We start from the raw sequence: 19,498 nt of genomic DNA, 5'->3' as shown, positions 1-19,498 counted from the left end.
AAAATATGAATATTAATTAATTAAAAATACAGTAACACCTCTTTACATTGTAATGGAGGAGACCGAAATTTGGGCAATTTGATGTATCGAGGTTCACAATACAGAGGTTTCAGTGATAGGCACCATTTTTTCATATCCTTCGGAAATGAAAAGCACTACTATCTTTTAAACCATTATACTTATATGTTTAAACAAACATGCGTGCAATAGTGAACATGTATTTATTATTTAATAATAACAGAAAGCGAATGCTATCGCATGATTTTTACCATGATTCGAGTGAAAACAATGTGATCTCTCTTAATTCAACAGTCACTCAAAATGATTAGGATAGTTGGATACCTTTTTTCTTATTTACTGTTAGCTATGCTCTCATATGGAACAAAATGGTCACAAATAATGATTAATGTGAAAATTACAGCATATTAAAGGTGTATAAGAAAAAAAATAAGGGTAAAACATTTATCACTTAAAATGTCATTCCATGTACGTAATCGTGGCTGCATTAATGGTCTCTAGTTGTCTCGGTACGATTTGCGGAGGCAGTTAGGCTATCTTGGGGGTATCTCCTTGGTGTGATAAGTGGAGATTTTAAGAGATAAAGAGGTTCACTACAAAGAGATTTGCCAACAAATTTACATGTAAATCTGACGGGACCGTAGGGGTGGTATAAAATATGAAGGTTTATGATGTAAAGAGGTTCACTATATAGAGGTTTTACTTTATAAAACCATGTGATACTTTCAACACCACAGATGCCATTTAAAGCAGTTGGATAGAAAATCATGATTTACTTCTCTAAAAGCAAAATATGCATTAAAATTCGTACATTAATAATCGATAAGTAATAAATATGGAACTAGCAAAAATTATGAAAACAAAATTTTACGGAATTATTCTTTGAAAGACATAGGCCATTGTCCATTTTAGCACATGAACAAATAATCGACTTCAGAATCGTCTTCAGGAAAAATTAGACTCTAAAACTGGATGTTGGGGGCTAGATATAAATTAGAAAAGTAAATCTACCCCAGTAACCAGATTTTTATTTACTGCTTCAGTTTCCCTGTTAAAGAAAGAACTATCTCCCTCAAAAAAACAGCACTTTTGAATTAGGTACTTCCGGCAGCCAATTCCAATATTGGTGTCCAGCTTCAGTCAGTCTAAAGATAGCTACGTAGTCAGCTTAATGCATTTGTAGTCCGACTGAAATCAATAGTAGTTAAGTTTGAACATCACCTTGACATTGGAACTTAAAATTTGCAAATTGAGGGTAAGAACCCATTTAAATGCCACTCCTTATATCAAAAGTAAAGCTAACACTTAGATTCCTAATTTTTAGTCCAGATCCTCAACAGGCATAGAACTTATCCTGATATGGAAGAGATAAACTGATGTCCTTAATCTGGTTCTTGAGGGGTCAAAAAATCAGAATGATGTTCTGTATCCCTTCCTTATGTTCAATATGTATCAGTAATCCACAACTCACCAATGATACACAGGATCCCAGCCATTCCCATGGATACAACATTCCATATGCTGTCATATTTGAGGTCTAAAACCAATTTTTTTTTAATAATAAGCAATCAAAAAACATAATTCTACAATGCTGTTGAAGTATATGAGGTAGTTTAAAATTTTTCCTCAGGCAAGATGAAGAATGAAATTCAAAATATAGCGATTGAGTGCAGAATTCAATGATCCCACATAATATGAACAAATTCAACCGTTGGCAAGTTCACTTGTTGGAAATCAATCTCTACTTGACTAATATCCCAACACTGTTGAGGTTTAGAAAATTTAGAGTGGAAATTAATAAGTAGGTGTTTTAGTCAATTTAGCCAGCTCCTCACGAAAAACATACATTGCCGCATGCTCATTGAAAATAATCCCAAAACAATGCTTAAAGTACTCAGACCGTTTATTTAAAGAAAGATATCATCTGACTCATCCTACCGTTACAGTCATTTAAAAAGTGAAATACAAATAGACGTACTGTATAGCAAGCACTTTCGTCAAACCCCATCTTGAGGCACAAGCTAACTCATATTATAAGAGTATGTAAAACAAGTACATATGTAGGGCCAAATGGAAACTCGGGTCATGAAGGCACTTTCTCTTGGTTGGCACACTTAACTATTGCACAGATTAACCCAAGAATGCTTTCTCATAACACAAAGTAGAACAATTCATTTTCATTGACACACCTAAGTCTATTGGCCCTTCCATAATCCTGAATGTCACACACACAAAATCAAAAACAGCAAAGGAGGTACAGATAACAGTAACACTTCAAGACCTTTGAGGGACTTTTTAGCCCACAATAGCAATCCGCAATAAATGCTATCCTACATTAAATCAGCAAAATGTCATAAATCATGAGCATCTTTATCATTTAATAAATAAAATCAAAATAATACTGAGAGCTAACTACATAACACACAAAAATGAACATGCTATGTAGCCCTTTCCCAGGGCTGAAATCCTTCTTTACCACAAGAGAGCTGGTATTTCTGGGACCTCAGCATATGAGATGACAAATCACATTTCAGAGGTCACTATCCAAGCAATAAAAAAAATCATCCAGCAGAATAACTAAGAAATATATCCCATAATAATAGACAGGCTTATGAAATATGAACCTCAACATGAACTTCTCAACAAAGTCTTTCCTTTCAATCTTAAAAATCAACGCTCAATTACTTCCCTATCAAGAGCAGGCTTCACCGGCTTCCTCCAGCATTCTCCTCTTCCAGGTTTCATAGTCACTGCTATTGATGGCATTATCTTGTTCCTCTTGGTTTTCACTGGGGCTTCCTTTTGCCTTTCTGCTTTCAGAATCTAAATTGAGATGGAAAAAACAAAAATCATTTTTGTATCAACGAATCACCCTCAATTTCCCATGAAAAACGTTCATATTTTCACCTGTACACAAAGAGAATACATATGTAGATATGTACAGGATTTATTCAGTAGTGGTCTTCCAGCAAAAGCAATCAGTGAAGGGCCTCCAGACCTTACTCAGGGTTGACTGGACCATTACCAATAATGCTAAAGTAGCTTACTCCCTAGCAGGACAGTGGATCACTCACTCATGACACCTTGGATCAATTTATACAGCCAAGATTGAGCTATATAGTTCACTTTCAGCATTATCTAATAAAGTGAATACATAATTTTCTTTTTAAAATAAAAATTCACCAAAATACGAGATATAATCTCATTGCTATGGATGTCATACCATGCACCATTGCTATGGCTCAACATAGTCTATCCTGGTTTAGAGTCATCATGAAATAATGGATAAAAATTGCCAACTACCACAAGCAATTTTTATTAGGTTCCTCAGGGTGGCCACAGAAGAAGAAATTATGTTGTATGTTTTATAACAATCTGAAAGTGATATTATGGGGAAGGGCACTGCGAGAATTACAAAATATAGGATACTTGACACCCATGGCTAAGTGTGTAAAGCCCGTGGGTGGTACCCGTGAGTGTTACACTTGCAGCAAGTAGTCAGGTGTCATAGTTTCCCTCTGTTATCCAATTAATCCAGGTAATTGGGAGTTTCAATGTTTCAGGCAAATTTCGTCATTCTCACCTTTCAAATTCTCCTGCACCAAATCCATTAGGGTGGTGGCCCTCCTCTTCTTAGCCGCTTTTGCAGTTTCCATTCCAGCCAGAAGAGATGACATCTCTGACGTGACTTTGTCAAAACTAGTGCCCTTGATGCGACTCATCTCAACAAGCACCTTCTTGGAAACTTTGACTTTTTTATGCCTGTTTACAAAAAATAACAGAAGAGGGGTGGCACATTTTTCTCCACAACAAGGATTAAGGCTAAGGATTCAGGGCTATCGGTCAAGAGTTAGTGGCTGCACTTGGCCAAAAAAAAAACATTAGATGTTCTGCCGAATGCTCTATGGTTGCTCACCAGCCAATCAATGTGTTGACAATTTTTACAGCTTAGAAATAATAGGAGTGGTGAATTGGGGAGTGGCTGGTCACTCAACAGCAGTATCAGCAGAATACAACCATTGAAAGTCCTCAAGACGCATGCCGCAAGGGGACGGTCCTGCTCAAAAGATTGATATTTATCAAAACAGCCATAGTGAATAGGCCTTGGTCACCTAAGTCCCTTTCTCCAAAATACGCCTGATTTTTCAAAAACATTTTACTTAATCACTTCGGCATATAACCCTAGACATTGTTCCGTATGCACGAAATTGAGAAAGGACACCCTGATATCAGTCCACAACTTCCAGTAGTTGAGAGGAATTTAGAAGGGGTGGCCCTATCAGGGTAGTTATCTTCTTTGGTGCTATACACAATGCAGGTAATTGCCACAAAGGGAAAAAATTTTGGTGGGATCCTGGTCACAGCAAATGATTTTTCACACAATTTATGCATTGCAGGTGACTCCATTAAGTTATCACAGTGGATAGTGCCGGTATACTAAAATTACGAGACTTGATGGTAATTAACCTGTAGGTTGAGTGAAGTGAAGGTTAGACCGATGTAGGAGGCAGGGCAAGAATTGCAAAAAATTGCATTACTAGAGGTGGAGGTGGGGGATGGAGTGGAAGGAAGCGGAAAAGTGAGAAATTTGTTGGGAAGTGACTGGGTAACGAGGATTGCACACGTCTGGCAATGGGGGTGGTTGGTTCAGGATATGACCTAAAGACCGTTTCACACTGTTTAATTCACGTCAAATTCCGCTCAAGACCTGTCGAACAAGCTTTCTCAAATGGATGTGATGTCATGTCAATCGCCATGACTGCGGACATTTTGTCTTGAATCCCTTCATTTCCATTTAATTCATCTCGTCTTGGACGGTTCTAATTTCTATTGAATCTCAAATGGTGTTGGAGCATTTCGACCAATCAGTGAAGTTTTTCTAGCCTTTTCAGCACTTCCTTGGAGATGAGATATATTAATAAGTACCTATTGACATCACGTCTGCCCTCATTAAATTTTACGAGGGGCAAAGGTGTTCTATATTGAGTGAACTACCACATGAAGCAGGAGAAGTTCGACACCGCAAGAAGTTAATACATACAAATGTATTGCCCTTACGTAAAATTTTATTTTAATGAACTCTCAGTCTTGCTTTTCATTAGGCCCTCGTCAATCACGTTTGCTATCATTATTCAGGTGAATTCAAGCTTTTCACAACAGTGTGAAAGGCCTTTCAACTCTTTTCAAGATATGTTGAACAATCATTCTTGAAATGCCATCACAAATGGTCTTGAATATCATTTTAACGTTCAAGACGACTTGTTCCACATTCCTTCTTCAAGAAATCTTGAGTAGTATGAAAGATGCTTTAAGCTTTAAGACTGGTTTGCTGGTTTTGAGCATGGAAGACAGATTTGGTGGCCGACAAAAGGCTAAGGATGGGCAATAAGAGAAGATTTTTCCAGGGATGACATTGTTAGAAGGAATAGGAAAGAGGCTTTTTACAATTCTGTTCAAAGCCTGCATGCCAGGGAAGTAGGCAGTGAAAAGGGAGGTATGTGGGTTTTTTTTATTAGGCTGACTATTGAGTTTATAGGCTTTGTGAAGGATATTCTTATACAGAAAGTTTTAACGATATCCTTGACTAGGAGGAGAGTGGTGAAGATTTTTAAGAAAAGTGTCTAAGGAGTCAGGGTTAGTGCAAATTCTATGGCCTTGTTTAGAAAGAGAAAGGAAGGGCTTCTTTTATAAGTGAAGGATGACAGCTGCTGAAGTGGAGGCATTGTTGTCTATGGTGAGTTTAATGTGGACTGAAGTGAAGAAATTATTATTTTATAGGGTAATTGTAACATCTATAGATGCTATTTAGGAGGAGGAGTGATGGGAGGTGAAGGATAATATGGAGAAATCATTGAGTGCCAAAATGAAAAGAGCTCAATGAGTCTTCTCCATGAAGCCAGAGAAGGCATATGTCATTGATATAGCGAAATCAAAGTAACGGTTGAAGTGGGTAGGAGGATAGGAAGAATTCTATGAGGAGACCAAGAAATAAATTTGCACATGAAGGGCTTACTCTATTTCCCATGGCACAGCCTTTGATCTGCAGATAGTGTGTATCATTGAAGGAGGCATTTTAGCTGAGGGTGAGGCGAGAGAGGTCAACTAAAAAGTCAGTATCAGAACTCTGAGGAGCAGGTCGATTGTAAAGGAAGTGTTGAAGGGAGGCACTACGAAGTATTGCATCAATTTATGATTAAAAAAAACACCTGGCACTTCCAGATGATGATTTTCACACTTACCGACATGCACAGTAAACAGCAAAGGCTGCATACATTGGGTGCTGAAGATCAAGCGGTTTGTTTCTATTTGAACCTCTGGAATGCTCCTCAACGTACCTGATAAAAGCAAGGCAATACATGTGTAAATCAAAAAATACTTTACTGACGATTAAATCTAGACCTGCATTTATTAATTTCCGTTGCTATACCTATGACAGAAAAATGAACAGTATCAAATCTGAAGTAAAAATGTATATAATAATATATAAATCTTAATTTCAGATAGAACTTACCTATTTAGCAAACTCTCCGCCAGTTCTATCACTTCGCTACATCCTAGTTGAATACACACTGTTTTCACAGATATTTTTTGCTCCAATCCTAACATCTTCTCAAACATATGATAGCCATTCAAGTATAGCCTCTTCTTCATCCCAGATAAGGCAATAGCAGTTTCCTACCAGTTAAAACAGTAATAATAATGTCAATTAAAAGTTAAATAAACTCTAACATAACCCATAATTAAAAGTTGATAACATTACCCTGTCGAAAGCTACGCCAAGTGATGATGCAGCTAGATCCAAACATAAAATATGCCGACATGAATCGTTGAACTGCTGCAAAACTCGAGAATTAGTAGAAATTTTTAACTGCAAAAGCCTCGATATCTCACTTCCTTTCCTATTGAGAAAAAAATAATAAAGAAAACATCAGGTACACAGAGCATCGGTACAAAAACTTACAAGACAGGACAGATTCTTTCATTTCATCGAATCGAAAATATGGAGAATTTACACTATCAACAACTATTAATATACATGGAATCCGTAATTTTTGTCCAGATAACCCATGCATACAAGGGATAGTGAAGCCTAGGCACACGTCAGCTGATTAGTAATTCGGGCAAATAATATAATTCACCTTCGAGGTACTTCCAACGACGCAATGGTACATGAATACTTACAAAGAGTAAAATGCTATAACTTTACCTAAGTATTGAATTTGTGACACCTAGTTTGACGGATAAATCCCGCAATATAACGCTGGGAGAAGATACAACTGCAGACATCGTGACGTTTAACCAACTCCATTAATTTTACCGCCAAATCAAAGTCAACATGGCACATATGCGATTGCTTTTTGTTTCCCAGTTTATTTTATTTCCGTTAACTTCATATTTACAGTTATTACGCGTAAATCTGGTAATATACCTGACTTTACTACTATTTAATATATTCTTTGTTTATTTATATCATTTTGAGCTGCAAAGCTAATTATGTTTTTAATCATTAGAAATATGCGCGCCTATTCAAATGCTCATAATATACTGCGCCTTTCCTTTGGCCACAACCTTGTCGCGGTGGAAAGGCTTGCGCGTTCCTATGACCCCTAGAGCTGCACTGGCGGGATTAATTCTAAATTACTCCCGGTAGGGCCATCCATGCCAGATAGGTCGAAGGGTAGGAGCCAGACGAATCGTAGTCCACGTGATGGTGTCACGTAAAAAAAACACTGTTGGAATGGAAGTGGGAAACCCTACCCACTATCTCTTTCCTGAAAACATAATTTACAACCAAATGAGCCTCGGAATATCATCGACCGGGACCTGTCCGCAAAGGGCGGGTGTTGGTCACGGCAGCGAAGTCGGCTAGGTCCTCGGGGTCATCAACATGCAAAATCCTTGCAGAGACTTATCATCATCACCAGCAGTAGCAATGAAGAAAGAAGACCAAGAAGATGGAGAAGAAGAAATTGGCTATAAATGTAGGGACGTGGAATGTGAGGACAATGATGGCGGCGGGTAAACTAGAAAATATCAAAAGGGAAATGGATAAACATAGGACAGATATCTTAAGATTATGAGATGTGAGGTGGAGGAATGGGGGGGACTATTGGAGTGACGGTTATAGGATTATATTTAAGTGGTGGGGAGGAAAGCCAGCGAGGGGTAGCTTAAGTATTAAACGGGTAGATGGGTACGCGTGAGGTTGATATAGACCAGGATAGGATTCTGAAATTGAGGCGTGGCCCACAAACCTTGTGGTGGTTCATTTTTACATGCCCACTAGCAATCATAGGGAGGAAGAAGTAGATGAGGTGTATGAACAGATCGAGGAAATAATTAGAGACACACCGGTTAAGAAAAATCTGGTAGTGATGGGGGACTGGAACGCCTCATTCGGGCAAGGGAGGGATGCACACGAAATACGAGAATTTGGACTAGGAATACGGAACGACAGGAGAGAGAAAGCAGCAGAATTTTGTAAGAGAAACAAATTATTCATCACAAACACGTGGTTCAATCACCATAAAAGGCCAAGGTACACATAGAGTAGTCCAGGGGATGTGGGGAGATATCAAATAGACTACATTATGGTAAGACAGAGGTTTAGGAATAGTGCGAAAAACTCCCGCAGCAGATGTGGATTCATACACCTAGTGCCTAAAGCTCATGAAATGCAACATAGTTTCAAAAGACTTATGAAAGTTAGGAAGGCGAGGAAATGGAACGTAGAAGCCCTGAAGGGGACTATGAGGAGAGAATATCAGGAACTAGTGGACAATAGTATCTGGGAGATTGGAAGTAAACAGACTGTAGAGGAAGGGTGGCATAGTATTAAAACAGCAATAGTCAAAGCGGTGGAGAAGTTAATTGGCTACGTTGACAGCAAAAGGATAAAGAAGCCTTGGGTTACAGAGGCAATGGCAAAAGAAATTGAGGAGAGAAGGAAGTGGAAGAACGTGGACACAGAGCGTGGCACAAGAATGTATAGGGAACTAAATAATCCATAACGACGTGAAACTAAAAGGTTAAGGGAGGCTTAGCGGAAAAGACTGTAAGGAAATGGAAAATTTCCAGAAGGATGGAGAAGTAGGCCAAAGTTAAGTCGCTATCGGGCGGCAAAAAGAGGACAAGCCATGTCTAAAATTGAGGCTAAAGATGTGTTTGCTCTGTATGTATAAGGAAGCCCAGTCAACAAAAAATTATGGCCACATTGTGGCCGAAATGTGGTTTACCTGTGGCAGTTATGGCTACGGCTAGCCACAGCTTGCTGCATTATAGCCCAACTGTAGGTGCCATCCGGCAAGCCATAGTTTCACTTCCCAAACACATGCACAACTAGGCCACACCACCACACTTAGAACCCTCTTAGAAAGACCACTGATTGGCAAATCAAACATTTGTAAACATAAGTATGGCTACTGTTGCTATTTATACAGGTTTGTCGATCGATACCTCCAATGCATAAATGCTCAACGATCGCCCACCAAATCAAATCCGCTCATCTAGTACTATAAGGGCTAACTAGATGAGCGGATTCGATTCGGTGGGTGATAGATGAGCATTTATGCATTGGAGGTATCGTTATGAGCCATTAAAATGAGTTGGTTGATTCTATTGATATAAAGAATCTGTTAATGGAAGAAGAATACATATATATCTATTTAAAGATAAAAGGTTCCCACATTATTTATTGATTTCATCAATTTCGGCATGTTTACGTGAGTTCACTGTGAGTGCTGTGACATTGAAAGGGATTAGCTAGGTCACCAAAAATGTTGTAATAACTAAATATGAAATTTTACCTGTTACTGATTGGCCAGTAATGCCTAGTTAAAATATCTGCATGTGGACTAAAACTCCCATATGTTCAGCAATCCATCCGACATTCCAATCAGGCTGTATGGCCTCATTTAGTGCTCATGCTTACTTTTCAGCAGTGGTGGCTGGTGCATGTTAGCAAGTGCACACCCAAACATAATGAATTAAAAAAGAAAACTATTCCTTTACCACGAGATAGATAAAACTCCCGTCTACATATGGATGAAATATGAAGCTCCAAACGCTACAGCTATCTCCTTGGCGAATTCACTGCTCTACAAAGATGCGATCACGTGGAATTGCACCGGCCGCATCTTCGGTTAAATCGATCGCTTGAGGGCGCTCGGGCAGGAGGAGGTAAGCGGGGGGGCATATGCCATGTTCAAATGGGTGTTGGGAGCAGACTAAACACAACGCGAGTGCACACACGGATATTTGGTGAGTAGCTCGCAGGTAGTGTAGTGGTGTAGCTGCCGCCTACACTACCTGCACTCAGGATCCTAGTCCGTCAATGCATTCAGTGCCATTTAGCAGCATTCATTTGAACTTCATGCCCTTTTTCATCATCATATAGCTTCTCTAATGCACACCCTGGATATATAACCACCAGCCACCACTGCTTATCGGGCAATAGCGTACATAATTGGAATTTAGGAGATGGTGATAAACTGGTTTTACAAGGATAATTAAGTACATACCTGTAACATAACCACCTCACTAACTTGTGAAGGCTGAACCTAATTAGAATTAGCAAGTGTACCGAGGAATTTAAATTTTCATGGAGTATATGACATTTAAAAGCATATGTTAAAAAAATTGTACACAGACCAATGCATAAGCCAATGAAAGAGTGAAATGCATAAAAGGCTAGAAGCAATTCTATGAATTACACATCAATATGGTAGATATAAACCTCACTGGCTGCCATTGATTTTATTGATCTGAGATGTAATTTCCCATTTGAGTCCCACAATGAAGTTTAGCATATTTCCTTACATTGTGGACCCCAATTTCTTGAACTCAAAGGAACTACTGGAACATAAAAAAAATATTGAAAATTAAATTGATTTCAGCTTTAAAAAAGACTGAGGACTTTCCAAGAATTCATAATCTTCAGATAAAATATTTCACTAGTATATTGTCTCCATTAACAAAATGTACAGAGTTAATTCAGTAAACTCATTAATAAAGACAATTTGCACATCATTATTGCTAGTGTTACCTTTTTATAACATCTAGTTTCTTTCGGTGCACTGAGAGGAATAAAAGAAAGCAAAATGTATCGCTTATCACAAGCCAATGCAATTAACAAAATTAGCAATAGGAATTCTATGTAAATTATAGTCATAGCAAACAGCATGGTGTTTGTGATGCGGAAAGATACAATTGTTTTAACTCCAGATGAGGTAAAAATGGTCAACGATATTAATGAACATTTTACTAAAAGCAGTAAACATGCAAACAAAATTCAAAACAAGAATGAGTGACCTTAAGACTGAATCTTTACCACATTCAAGGGAAGATAGGGCTTCATGAAGTGGAAATAAATCAATATTTGAAAATTAACATTCTGCTGAGAGGATTGAATGTTCAAAACTATTAGCAATTCCACTGAGAAAATATTGATTATGAATGAGCAACAACTCAAGCATAACTTATCAGCTGTAAAATATAATTAATTAAAATCCATCTCTCTCTTTTGATGTCCTTTAAAAAGTCTTAAGAAAACAGGTCACACTTTAATTTTGAGGGATATGAGGAATTTATGGGTGATGGGTGTTTGTTATTCATACACACACTCCCAGAGGTATACGCTGCCTCTGATAATTTGGGTGCTCTGGCACCATGCACTTCATACACTTCTGAAGACTGCCAAAAGCCAGACAAAAATTCCAGAGTATGCCTCCTGGAAAAGTCCTAACATGTCCAGCACAAAACATTTCAAACAAGAAGACTCGGCATGAGTTTCTTCCCTGGCCAGGCTTCCTTGGCATACTTCTTCTTCCTCGGCTCCTGTGCGGCCGCTGGTCCAGCTCCAGGAGCGCTCTCCGGGGCCATGGGGGGCAAGCGGGGGCCAGGGGCGGAAGGGCCCGGCATCATGGGCGAGGATATCTCCATGGGCTCCTCTGGCACCACGTCCACGTCGGGAGCAGGGTTGGGCAGGGCCAGGCCCAGCTTGGAGGCGAGGGCAGACGAGAAGAGGAGTGTGGTGGGCGTGGTGGGAGAGGGTGCGGATGGGGGGGCCGAGGCAGAAGAGGACTGGGGGGAGGTGAGGTGGCGCTCGGGAGGGAGGTCGTGGTACAAGTGGGAGGTGGTGGGCATGAGCTGAAGCTGCCGCGACACGTCTATGCCCAAACCAACGGCAGCTATCCCGCCATCTGCTCTCAGCCTCTGCACAGGACCAAGAGAAAATACAATATGTAGTCGGTGTCCCAATCTGCACTTGTACAAGTGCCTCCGTACACTTTGCAACCAGCAACTTCCATACATTACAATGGCAAATAGAGTTAGAATGTACAAGGGAACAACGGAGGCGTAAGCGAGGGAACAATCACAACATTCCCTTTCCTCGTGCCCCACATAAAAGTGAATGACTCTATTGTGAATTTTCAAATCCACTGAAATTTCCATTCTGGAATTGTATCTTCCAGCAGTCATTTTTCCTATATTTGATGCAGATTATACATTTCAATACACTGCTCTTTGAAAATAATTTGATCAAACATAGTTTATTTATTTATTATATGTATCTTCACCACCATATTCATGAAGGAGATGGCTAGGAATTATTGGTGAGGGAAAAACCTTCTGAGGATTAATAGGTAAGGTATTTATCTTCACCATACACCAAAAACAGTACACTGAGGCCAATTACGAATGGGATTTTTTAGCAAACAACAATGGACAATCACAAACAATGATGCCCTGGATGGTCCCACACACGACTTAAACCCACGACATTCAGATTGGCAAGCATGATATTTAATCCACTGCCACCAGCACCCTCACACATTTTTTGCACTGAGCAATCCATCTTTGTCAGTAGTTTTCTTTAATTTCCATAAGCCACTCTCAGTGCAAGCCGACAGCTGGTAGAATGAAGGGAACAAGGGGGTGAGAGAAAAAAGTATATTATATGCCACAGGATAGCCTAGATGGCCACCAGTGAGAGATCATGCTATGCTTCAGCTCCTGCGTTTTTTTGTATTTGTGCTTTGAGTTTTGCACTATTCCTAGATATTGTGGTGCGTGTATCTACAGTTGTGTGCGCCAACCGATCACAGCCTTTCTTGGATTCATTACCAATAGCGATGCTTGGCTACAGGAGTTTTTCCTTTTAAACTTTCACCACGAGTGGTTTCTCTCCCTGTGACCTCCGTAACTTGGACGCCCATCCACCCAAGCCTCGGCGATCCCTCGGCCATTCTCCTGTTGTCTCGATGCCATACTGTTGGAGCGCAGTCGTGGTGCTGCTGCTAGTGATTCTCTCAGGAGACGTAAACCTTAACCCTGGCCCTATCAGTGCTTCCCAAGTGTTTTATTAATATTACGTATTATATTAATATTGCTTATAGAATAGTGTGAGTATTAACAAAATATCCCTCATAAGGCCATGAAACTCTACATTTTGAACCATTTATCTTACATTTTTTTCTGGCGGAGGGCCCCCGCACCTTCCGCTTACCCTGGAGGGTATACCACACCCCCAGGCACCCCAGTATTAGTTGCGCCTGAAACCCCCCCTAGCCTTAATTTCTAGCTGCGCCCCTGCCCAGCAGCATGGAAAAAGTTACATTTTACCATGTTGAAACATTATTAAATCAGTAAATACAGAGGACACAAATGAACATTAAAAAAAACTGAGCAATCAATCGATCATATTGATATCATATCAACCAGGGCATTTATTCGCATAATTATGAATTAGCATTACCTAGCAGAGAAATAACAGGAATAAACGTCCAGGTTTGCAAAAATTTGTAATATGAGGTGAGTTTCCAGCATTCAACAAACATACATAAAGGAGTATTATTATTATGGAGGCTTCTGCGGTGATTAATTGTTGATTGGTTTCCAGGTTAATTCCTTTTTTCATAAAAATGAGTCAACGCAGAATTAACCTCGAAACAAATCATCATAAGGGAATATCATTGCACACCCTCACACACAAATGGTGATAGGATAACTGATATGATGTTGCTTTGAACTTAAGAACACTGAATCATCTCCTGACTCTAACAGATCTGTTAGATGAATCACTAAAGTTAAAAATAATATGGAAATAATCTACATGGTTTTTCAAGAAAAAGAGGAACCATCATATCGCACATCCATGATTATCATCCCCATTTTGACAGACAGTAGTAGAACCTTGATTATTACGCAGCTGGAGGGACCAAAATATGGGTAATGTGTACAATAAGAGTGTATAAAATTGACAGATGTGATGAGGGGGGGATAACTTTTAGGATACACATTGGACTTTACTTTTTTGAGACATAGGCTAGTAGAGTGGAAGCCAATAATTTAAAACACTCCGAACCAGGATCATTTCAGAATAAGGTTATCCCGCTGATTAGATGACTTTCCTTCCAGTTAGTAATTCAACTAATTATGTGAATGCCGTTTAAAACAAGTTGGAGTAACCAATTTAAGGGTGGATGGCAATATTTGGCGGAACTGTGTAACAGGAAATATAATCACAGATACACTTATAGTGCATGTTCCCCTAATTTTTTAATGATCTGACTCAGTTTTTGACATTGTACGTATCATTCTCAAAGGTTCTTTGAGAATGACATTGTATAATGCCTCCTCCGAAATGAGGATGTATATGTACGCCACTTCCTTGATATGAGAAAGGTTTGAGAAGCTAGCATTCACTCATGCCACCAGCAATATAAATAATCTCTATGCTTTACCTTGGTAGGAATAACAGTGCTTTGAACAAGGTTTCTAAACCTTCCAACAGAAGGATCAACATCCTCTGGGTTGATAATTTCCTCATCCTCATTGAACGAAACTCCTTTTTTCCTCTTCTTTCTCTTTAGGGCAGCAGCTGGAGGTCGGATCTCATCAGTATCTACCGAAATCCCAAGCATCGAAATACGACGGTTGTGGGCAGTGTTGAACTCAGTCAGGTTCTGAAAGAAAATGTGATCAATAAGATGGCTGCAAAAACTTGACAAGCACTAAACATACATTTATAATTGACAGTTTCACACATAATTCCGAGTAAGGCAAAAAATTTTGAATGATTACTCCCTTTAGTAACATAAAACTTTAATAAAAACTCTGGTTCAACTGCTCCACAGTCATTTCCAGGGTCATCATTTTACCCCGGAAATGAAAGTATAGTAAACAAAATTGTAAAGAAAATAACTAATTGATTTTCTACAAGTGATTAATGCAACAAAAAGAGTCTGATGTCATGAAAATGTCGATGGGTCAGGGAAATGCACGAAGTGATGTGATAGGATTTTTAAATAAAATTTTTATGCAAAATCACTTGATGTTCTAATTAGCAGAGAAAGTCAACCACATAATTTTAAAAAATTGCATTTAAAAAAGTCCTACATGTAATATGTATGTTGCCTTCCATCAACGCATTCATTGAGATCATGAATAAAGATCATTGCATTTATGTGTATACATCAAAATTTCCCTAATTGACTGAGTTTTTATGGTTTGAGTCACACAGGTAAGACAGAACTAGTGACTTTAACTTCAATATTATCCGCAATACCGGTCACAGATCACCTCCAATTTCATTTCACAAAGTTTCAAATGCCTTTAATGCTAGCACATTATTAAGCATGTTATTTAAGGAAACAATTATTGTTTAAACTAATTTCATTTTTGAAAGTGATTTTAGTACCGTTAGACACCTTAATTATTAGATTTAACCGCACTTTCCATTTTTAAGATCTCACTATGCAATTTTGAATTACATACATTTATTCACTCCAGCTGAAACAAGGCATGAGTTTTCTCCTTTTTTCATTTACTCATTATGAAGAGAAGCAACTTTTCCTGGTACATCACAAGTCCAACAAAGTGCCTCACACTAAAAAAAAACTATCAAACTGAAATTCTCTGGCACCTGAGTGCAAAACATTTGGTGATGGAAGTTGCTTCTTTTCCCAAAATCCCACAGCTGGAAATGGGTTTGGCTGAAATTATTCACACCAAGCTATGCATAGCCTTTGGGCATTGACTAACTATGTGAATGATGCTTCTCTCAGAAATTTAGGAAATCCCTTAAGCTCCTTACTCCTCAATGCTCTCTCCTCAACAAATTGCTAGTAATTGGCTACAATTTGGTAATTTATGGGATTTAAACAAATTTTGGCATGGTAGATGATGAGGCATGATGGCCTGATGAAAACGATCATAGAGGGATAGGTGGAAGGAAAGAATGGTAAGGGACGGCCCCAAATGAATTACATAGGACAAGTTATTAAGGATGTAAAAGAGAAGAAATAGTACTTCACTATGAAAAGGCTAGCAGACAGGAGAACGCAATGGAGAGCTGTATCAAACAAATCTTAGGATTGTTGACTGATGATGATGAAGAAACACAGTGGCGTAACTAGGAATATGCTTTGGGGGGATGAAGGGGCCTGGGGTTGAGACCTCCCCCCAGGCAACGGATGTTCCGCGAAATTTTAGAACAATAGCATGCCTGAATACACAATTTACATCATTTTGACAGTTAAAATTTATCTTAAAATAGATGCAGTTATTATATGTCAAAACTAGAAAAAAGTATTAAATATAATTCTTATTTCTCTGAGGCTTTGGGGGGAACTATCCCCTCAGCCCCCCTATAGTTTCCCACTGATGAAACAAATTTATCATAGTTACACAATTTCTCAACCCACAAGATATGAATAACTGTAAGTGCTTCTACTCCACGAAAATGAAAGTGTATCTCCCCACTCGTTAGGAATTCTGCAAACAATACTTTGTGTTATGAACAAGAATAATTGATTTGACCATTTTTGACAAGAAACTTGGTGTAACAATAAAAAGACATTAACTTTTAATAAAACCCACTTTTCAGGCAAGAGGAACACTGCAAAACAAACCTCACAAGGATTTCTACACAAGAGCAAGGTTATATCGGTAAGATTATTGGCAAAATTTTCGACAGAACTAAAATAAAAAAAAACAGCAACACTAGCTGAATAAATTTTGAAAATCTGGAAAGAAACAATATTTCATACTGTGAGACAACTGAGGGAAACGAAAATGAAGCGGAGGGAAATGAAAGTGAAAAGCTAGGTTGACGGATGTAAAAGATTTAAAGAATTTTCTGAAATATGGTTGGCATATTTGGCATTGAACATACAATGCCAATGTATTAGTTGCTCAATGGTTGCAACAATTCAACCAGCATTGCTGCTGGCATCTTCAGGTGAAAGTAACAAAGTGGTTTCCGTGTCTGGTTTTATTCTGCCAAGGTAAGGTCTAACTGAGCAGTGGAAACTTATGATTGGCCCATGCCTGGGTGGATCAAACACACACAAACTCCAAAACACCCAAAGGAGAATATGCCACTGAAGCTGTGACTATGATATAAAATTTATCATTAACATTCTTATCCCTGGACTCCTGCTATTTTAAATTGCCATTAAAATTCATTCTGTAGACAGTTACTTCTCTTTTTTTCAAACAGTTCTCATCTTGTTGCAAATATCATGTGAAGACTCAAATTGAATGTAAGTGACCACACTTATCTACATATCATCTAATTTCATGCCGGGCTGCCGAATTTGCAAAGTAAAACTCTACCTCTCTTTCGAATGATGACAAATAACACACTGTAAAACTGTGCTTCATATGTGGGTAGTTTATGTACTTTCTTCGACCACAAACCCCAATATTTCCTATAATGCAGAGAGATACAATGCAATGCAATTCCATGCGGTACTAAAAGACCTACTCAATTCAGAAAAACATCCCTCCAAGGAAAACAAGAAAATTATTCAGATATCATCTCATGTATTTTCCCAAATGAATTTAGCTCTTTTTGCTAACTCCCACATTTCTCCATGCTGTACCTAACAAACATTATACAACTCTGGTAAGTAAGGGGAAGGGTGCACTAGGGGAGAGATCCTCTTATGTTGAAATTTAGGATCCTGGAATGTAACAGGTTTCAGGGGCACAGCTAGGAATTAAGGCTAGCGGGGGTTTCAGGTGCAACTAATACTGGAGGGTCTGGTGGTATGGCATACCTGCCAGGGTAAGCAGGAGGTGCGGGAGCCCTCCTCCAGAAAATATTTCAGATAAATGGTTCAAAATGGTGAGTTTTACAGCCTTCTGAGAGGTATTTTATCAATCCTTACACTTTTCTATAAGCAATACAATTAAATAAAATAGATTAAAATTAAAAAATTGTTTGAGCTCTGGGGGAGGGGTTTTTTATCCCCTAAAACCCCCCCTCGCTGCACCACTGACAGGTTTAACACATTATTCATTTTTTATAAAAAAAAACATTTCTTTTTCAGGATAAAAATAGTAAGCGCACAAAAGATTACAAAAGTTGGTAACACACTCACATCCAACTCTGTTTCTGTTTCCGGAAGACCCAAGAGCCCCCCTTCCGCTTCATTGGCTTCTGAAGTGTAATCTTCACGTTCCAACTCTTCCATAATTATAGGACGAGATCCTGGGGCAGCTTGTGGGCGTTCCCTGAGAACATAGCGGCGGGTGGACATTCCGAAATGAAATGTACTATCCACTGGAAGCTGAGTAGGTTTGTGAGCTTCGAGCTGAAGACTACCAATAAATGTTCCATGTCCTGAACGTCAAAAGAGATGCATGAAGATACAATAATTACATTTAATACGGTAATTGCAGCATGCTTTGTACAACATGTAAACAAAAACTTACTGCTGGCCAAATCAACGAGAAAGGCCCTGTGCAAATGCTTGTGGTAAACCAATGCCGAATGAACGCGAGAGCAGGACGCATGATCAATACAGAAATCATTTAACTGGGCATTTCGACCAAATAAGTAACATTTCTTCTCATCGATCATCAATTTCTGGAAAACATGTATAAAAAAGTACATAAAACCCATTCTCTCTTAAGCTATTTGACATAATTCCTCGATGTAAACGTTAAGCCATTCATTCAACCTATTTTTCTCCATACCTGAATTAGTTTCCCCGCTTTCAGTACATCCAAATGCAATCCAACAGGAGGCTTTCCAGCCCTGTAACAAAATTGTATAATGCAAGGCGTAAATGAACCGCAAGCACATTGGAAATTTACCAAGCAGAGGGCACTTTACAAAAGTGTAAGTTTCAAGAAATCGGCATCAAACTAACCAACTGGGTATATCATAATGGTTCGCCATACTTTCAAAATATCAACTCGCTACAAAAACATTGTCGCCTTCACATCTTCAATTATTTTTCCTCTAAGATCAATCAACGTGACAAAGAAATTGGCTTTAGCTCTAAATTATGTGGTTTAACTTTCGATTTCTAGCACTGCTTTCATAATAATTCAAAATAATTAACAATATGCGTCCAGTATGAAATACTTGCGAATTACTTCACTGCAGGGAATTTTGTTTTGCTTCGTAGCATTTGTTTTTATATTTTGAATCTTGGGATCGAGGGAGGGCGGCAACATTCGAACG

At 38.7% G+C, this 19,498-nt stretch overlaps 2 protein-coding genes across 2 annotated transcripts; both read right to left on the bottom strand.

Annotated features, from left to right (window-relative positions):
- Positions 1–1,903: 1,903 nt before the first annotated feature.
- Positions 1,904–7,359, bottom strand: LOC124156503 (origin recognition complex subunit 6). Its single transcript, XM_046531074.1, has 6 exons — positions 7,226–7,359; positions 6,779–6,917; positions 6,530–6,693; positions 6,258–6,353; positions 3,602–3,780; positions 1,904–2,841 (listed from the first exon to the last, which is right to left on the bottom strand). Exons 1-6 carry the CDS (start codon positions 7,303–7,305, stop codon positions 2,711–2,713), a joined length of 789 nt encoding a protein of 262 aa, XP_046387030.1. The 5' UTR covers positions 7,306–7,359; the 3' UTR covers positions 1,904–2,710.
- A 3,599-nt stretch (positions 7,360–10,958) lies between these two features.
- Positions 10,959–19,460, bottom strand: LOC124156499 (nuclear inhibitor of protein phosphatase 1). Its single transcript, XM_046531072.1, has 6 exons — positions 19,182–19,460; positions 19,006–19,066; positions 18,742–18,895; positions 18,408–18,649; positions 14,763–14,984; positions 10,959–12,231 (listed from the first exon to the last, which is right to left on the bottom strand). The coding sequence occupies exons 1-6, from the start codon at positions 19,208–19,210 to the stop codon at positions 11,782–11,784; spliced, it is 1,158 nt and encodes a 385-aa protein (XP_046387028.1). The 5' UTR covers positions 19,211–19,460; the 3' UTR covers positions 10,959–11,781.
- Between the last annotated feature and the right edge of the window lie 38 nt (positions 19,461–19,498).

This window comes from Ischnura elegans, chromosome 3 (assembly GCF_921293095.1).
Source record: "Ischnura elegans chromosome 3, ioIscEleg1.1, whole genome shotgun sequence".
Classification (NCBI taxonomy): domain Eukaryota; kingdom Metazoa; phylum Arthropoda; class Insecta; order Odonata; family Coenagrionidae; genus Ischnura; species Ischnura elegans.
This window is presented reverse-complemented; position numbering and strand designations above follow the sequence as displayed.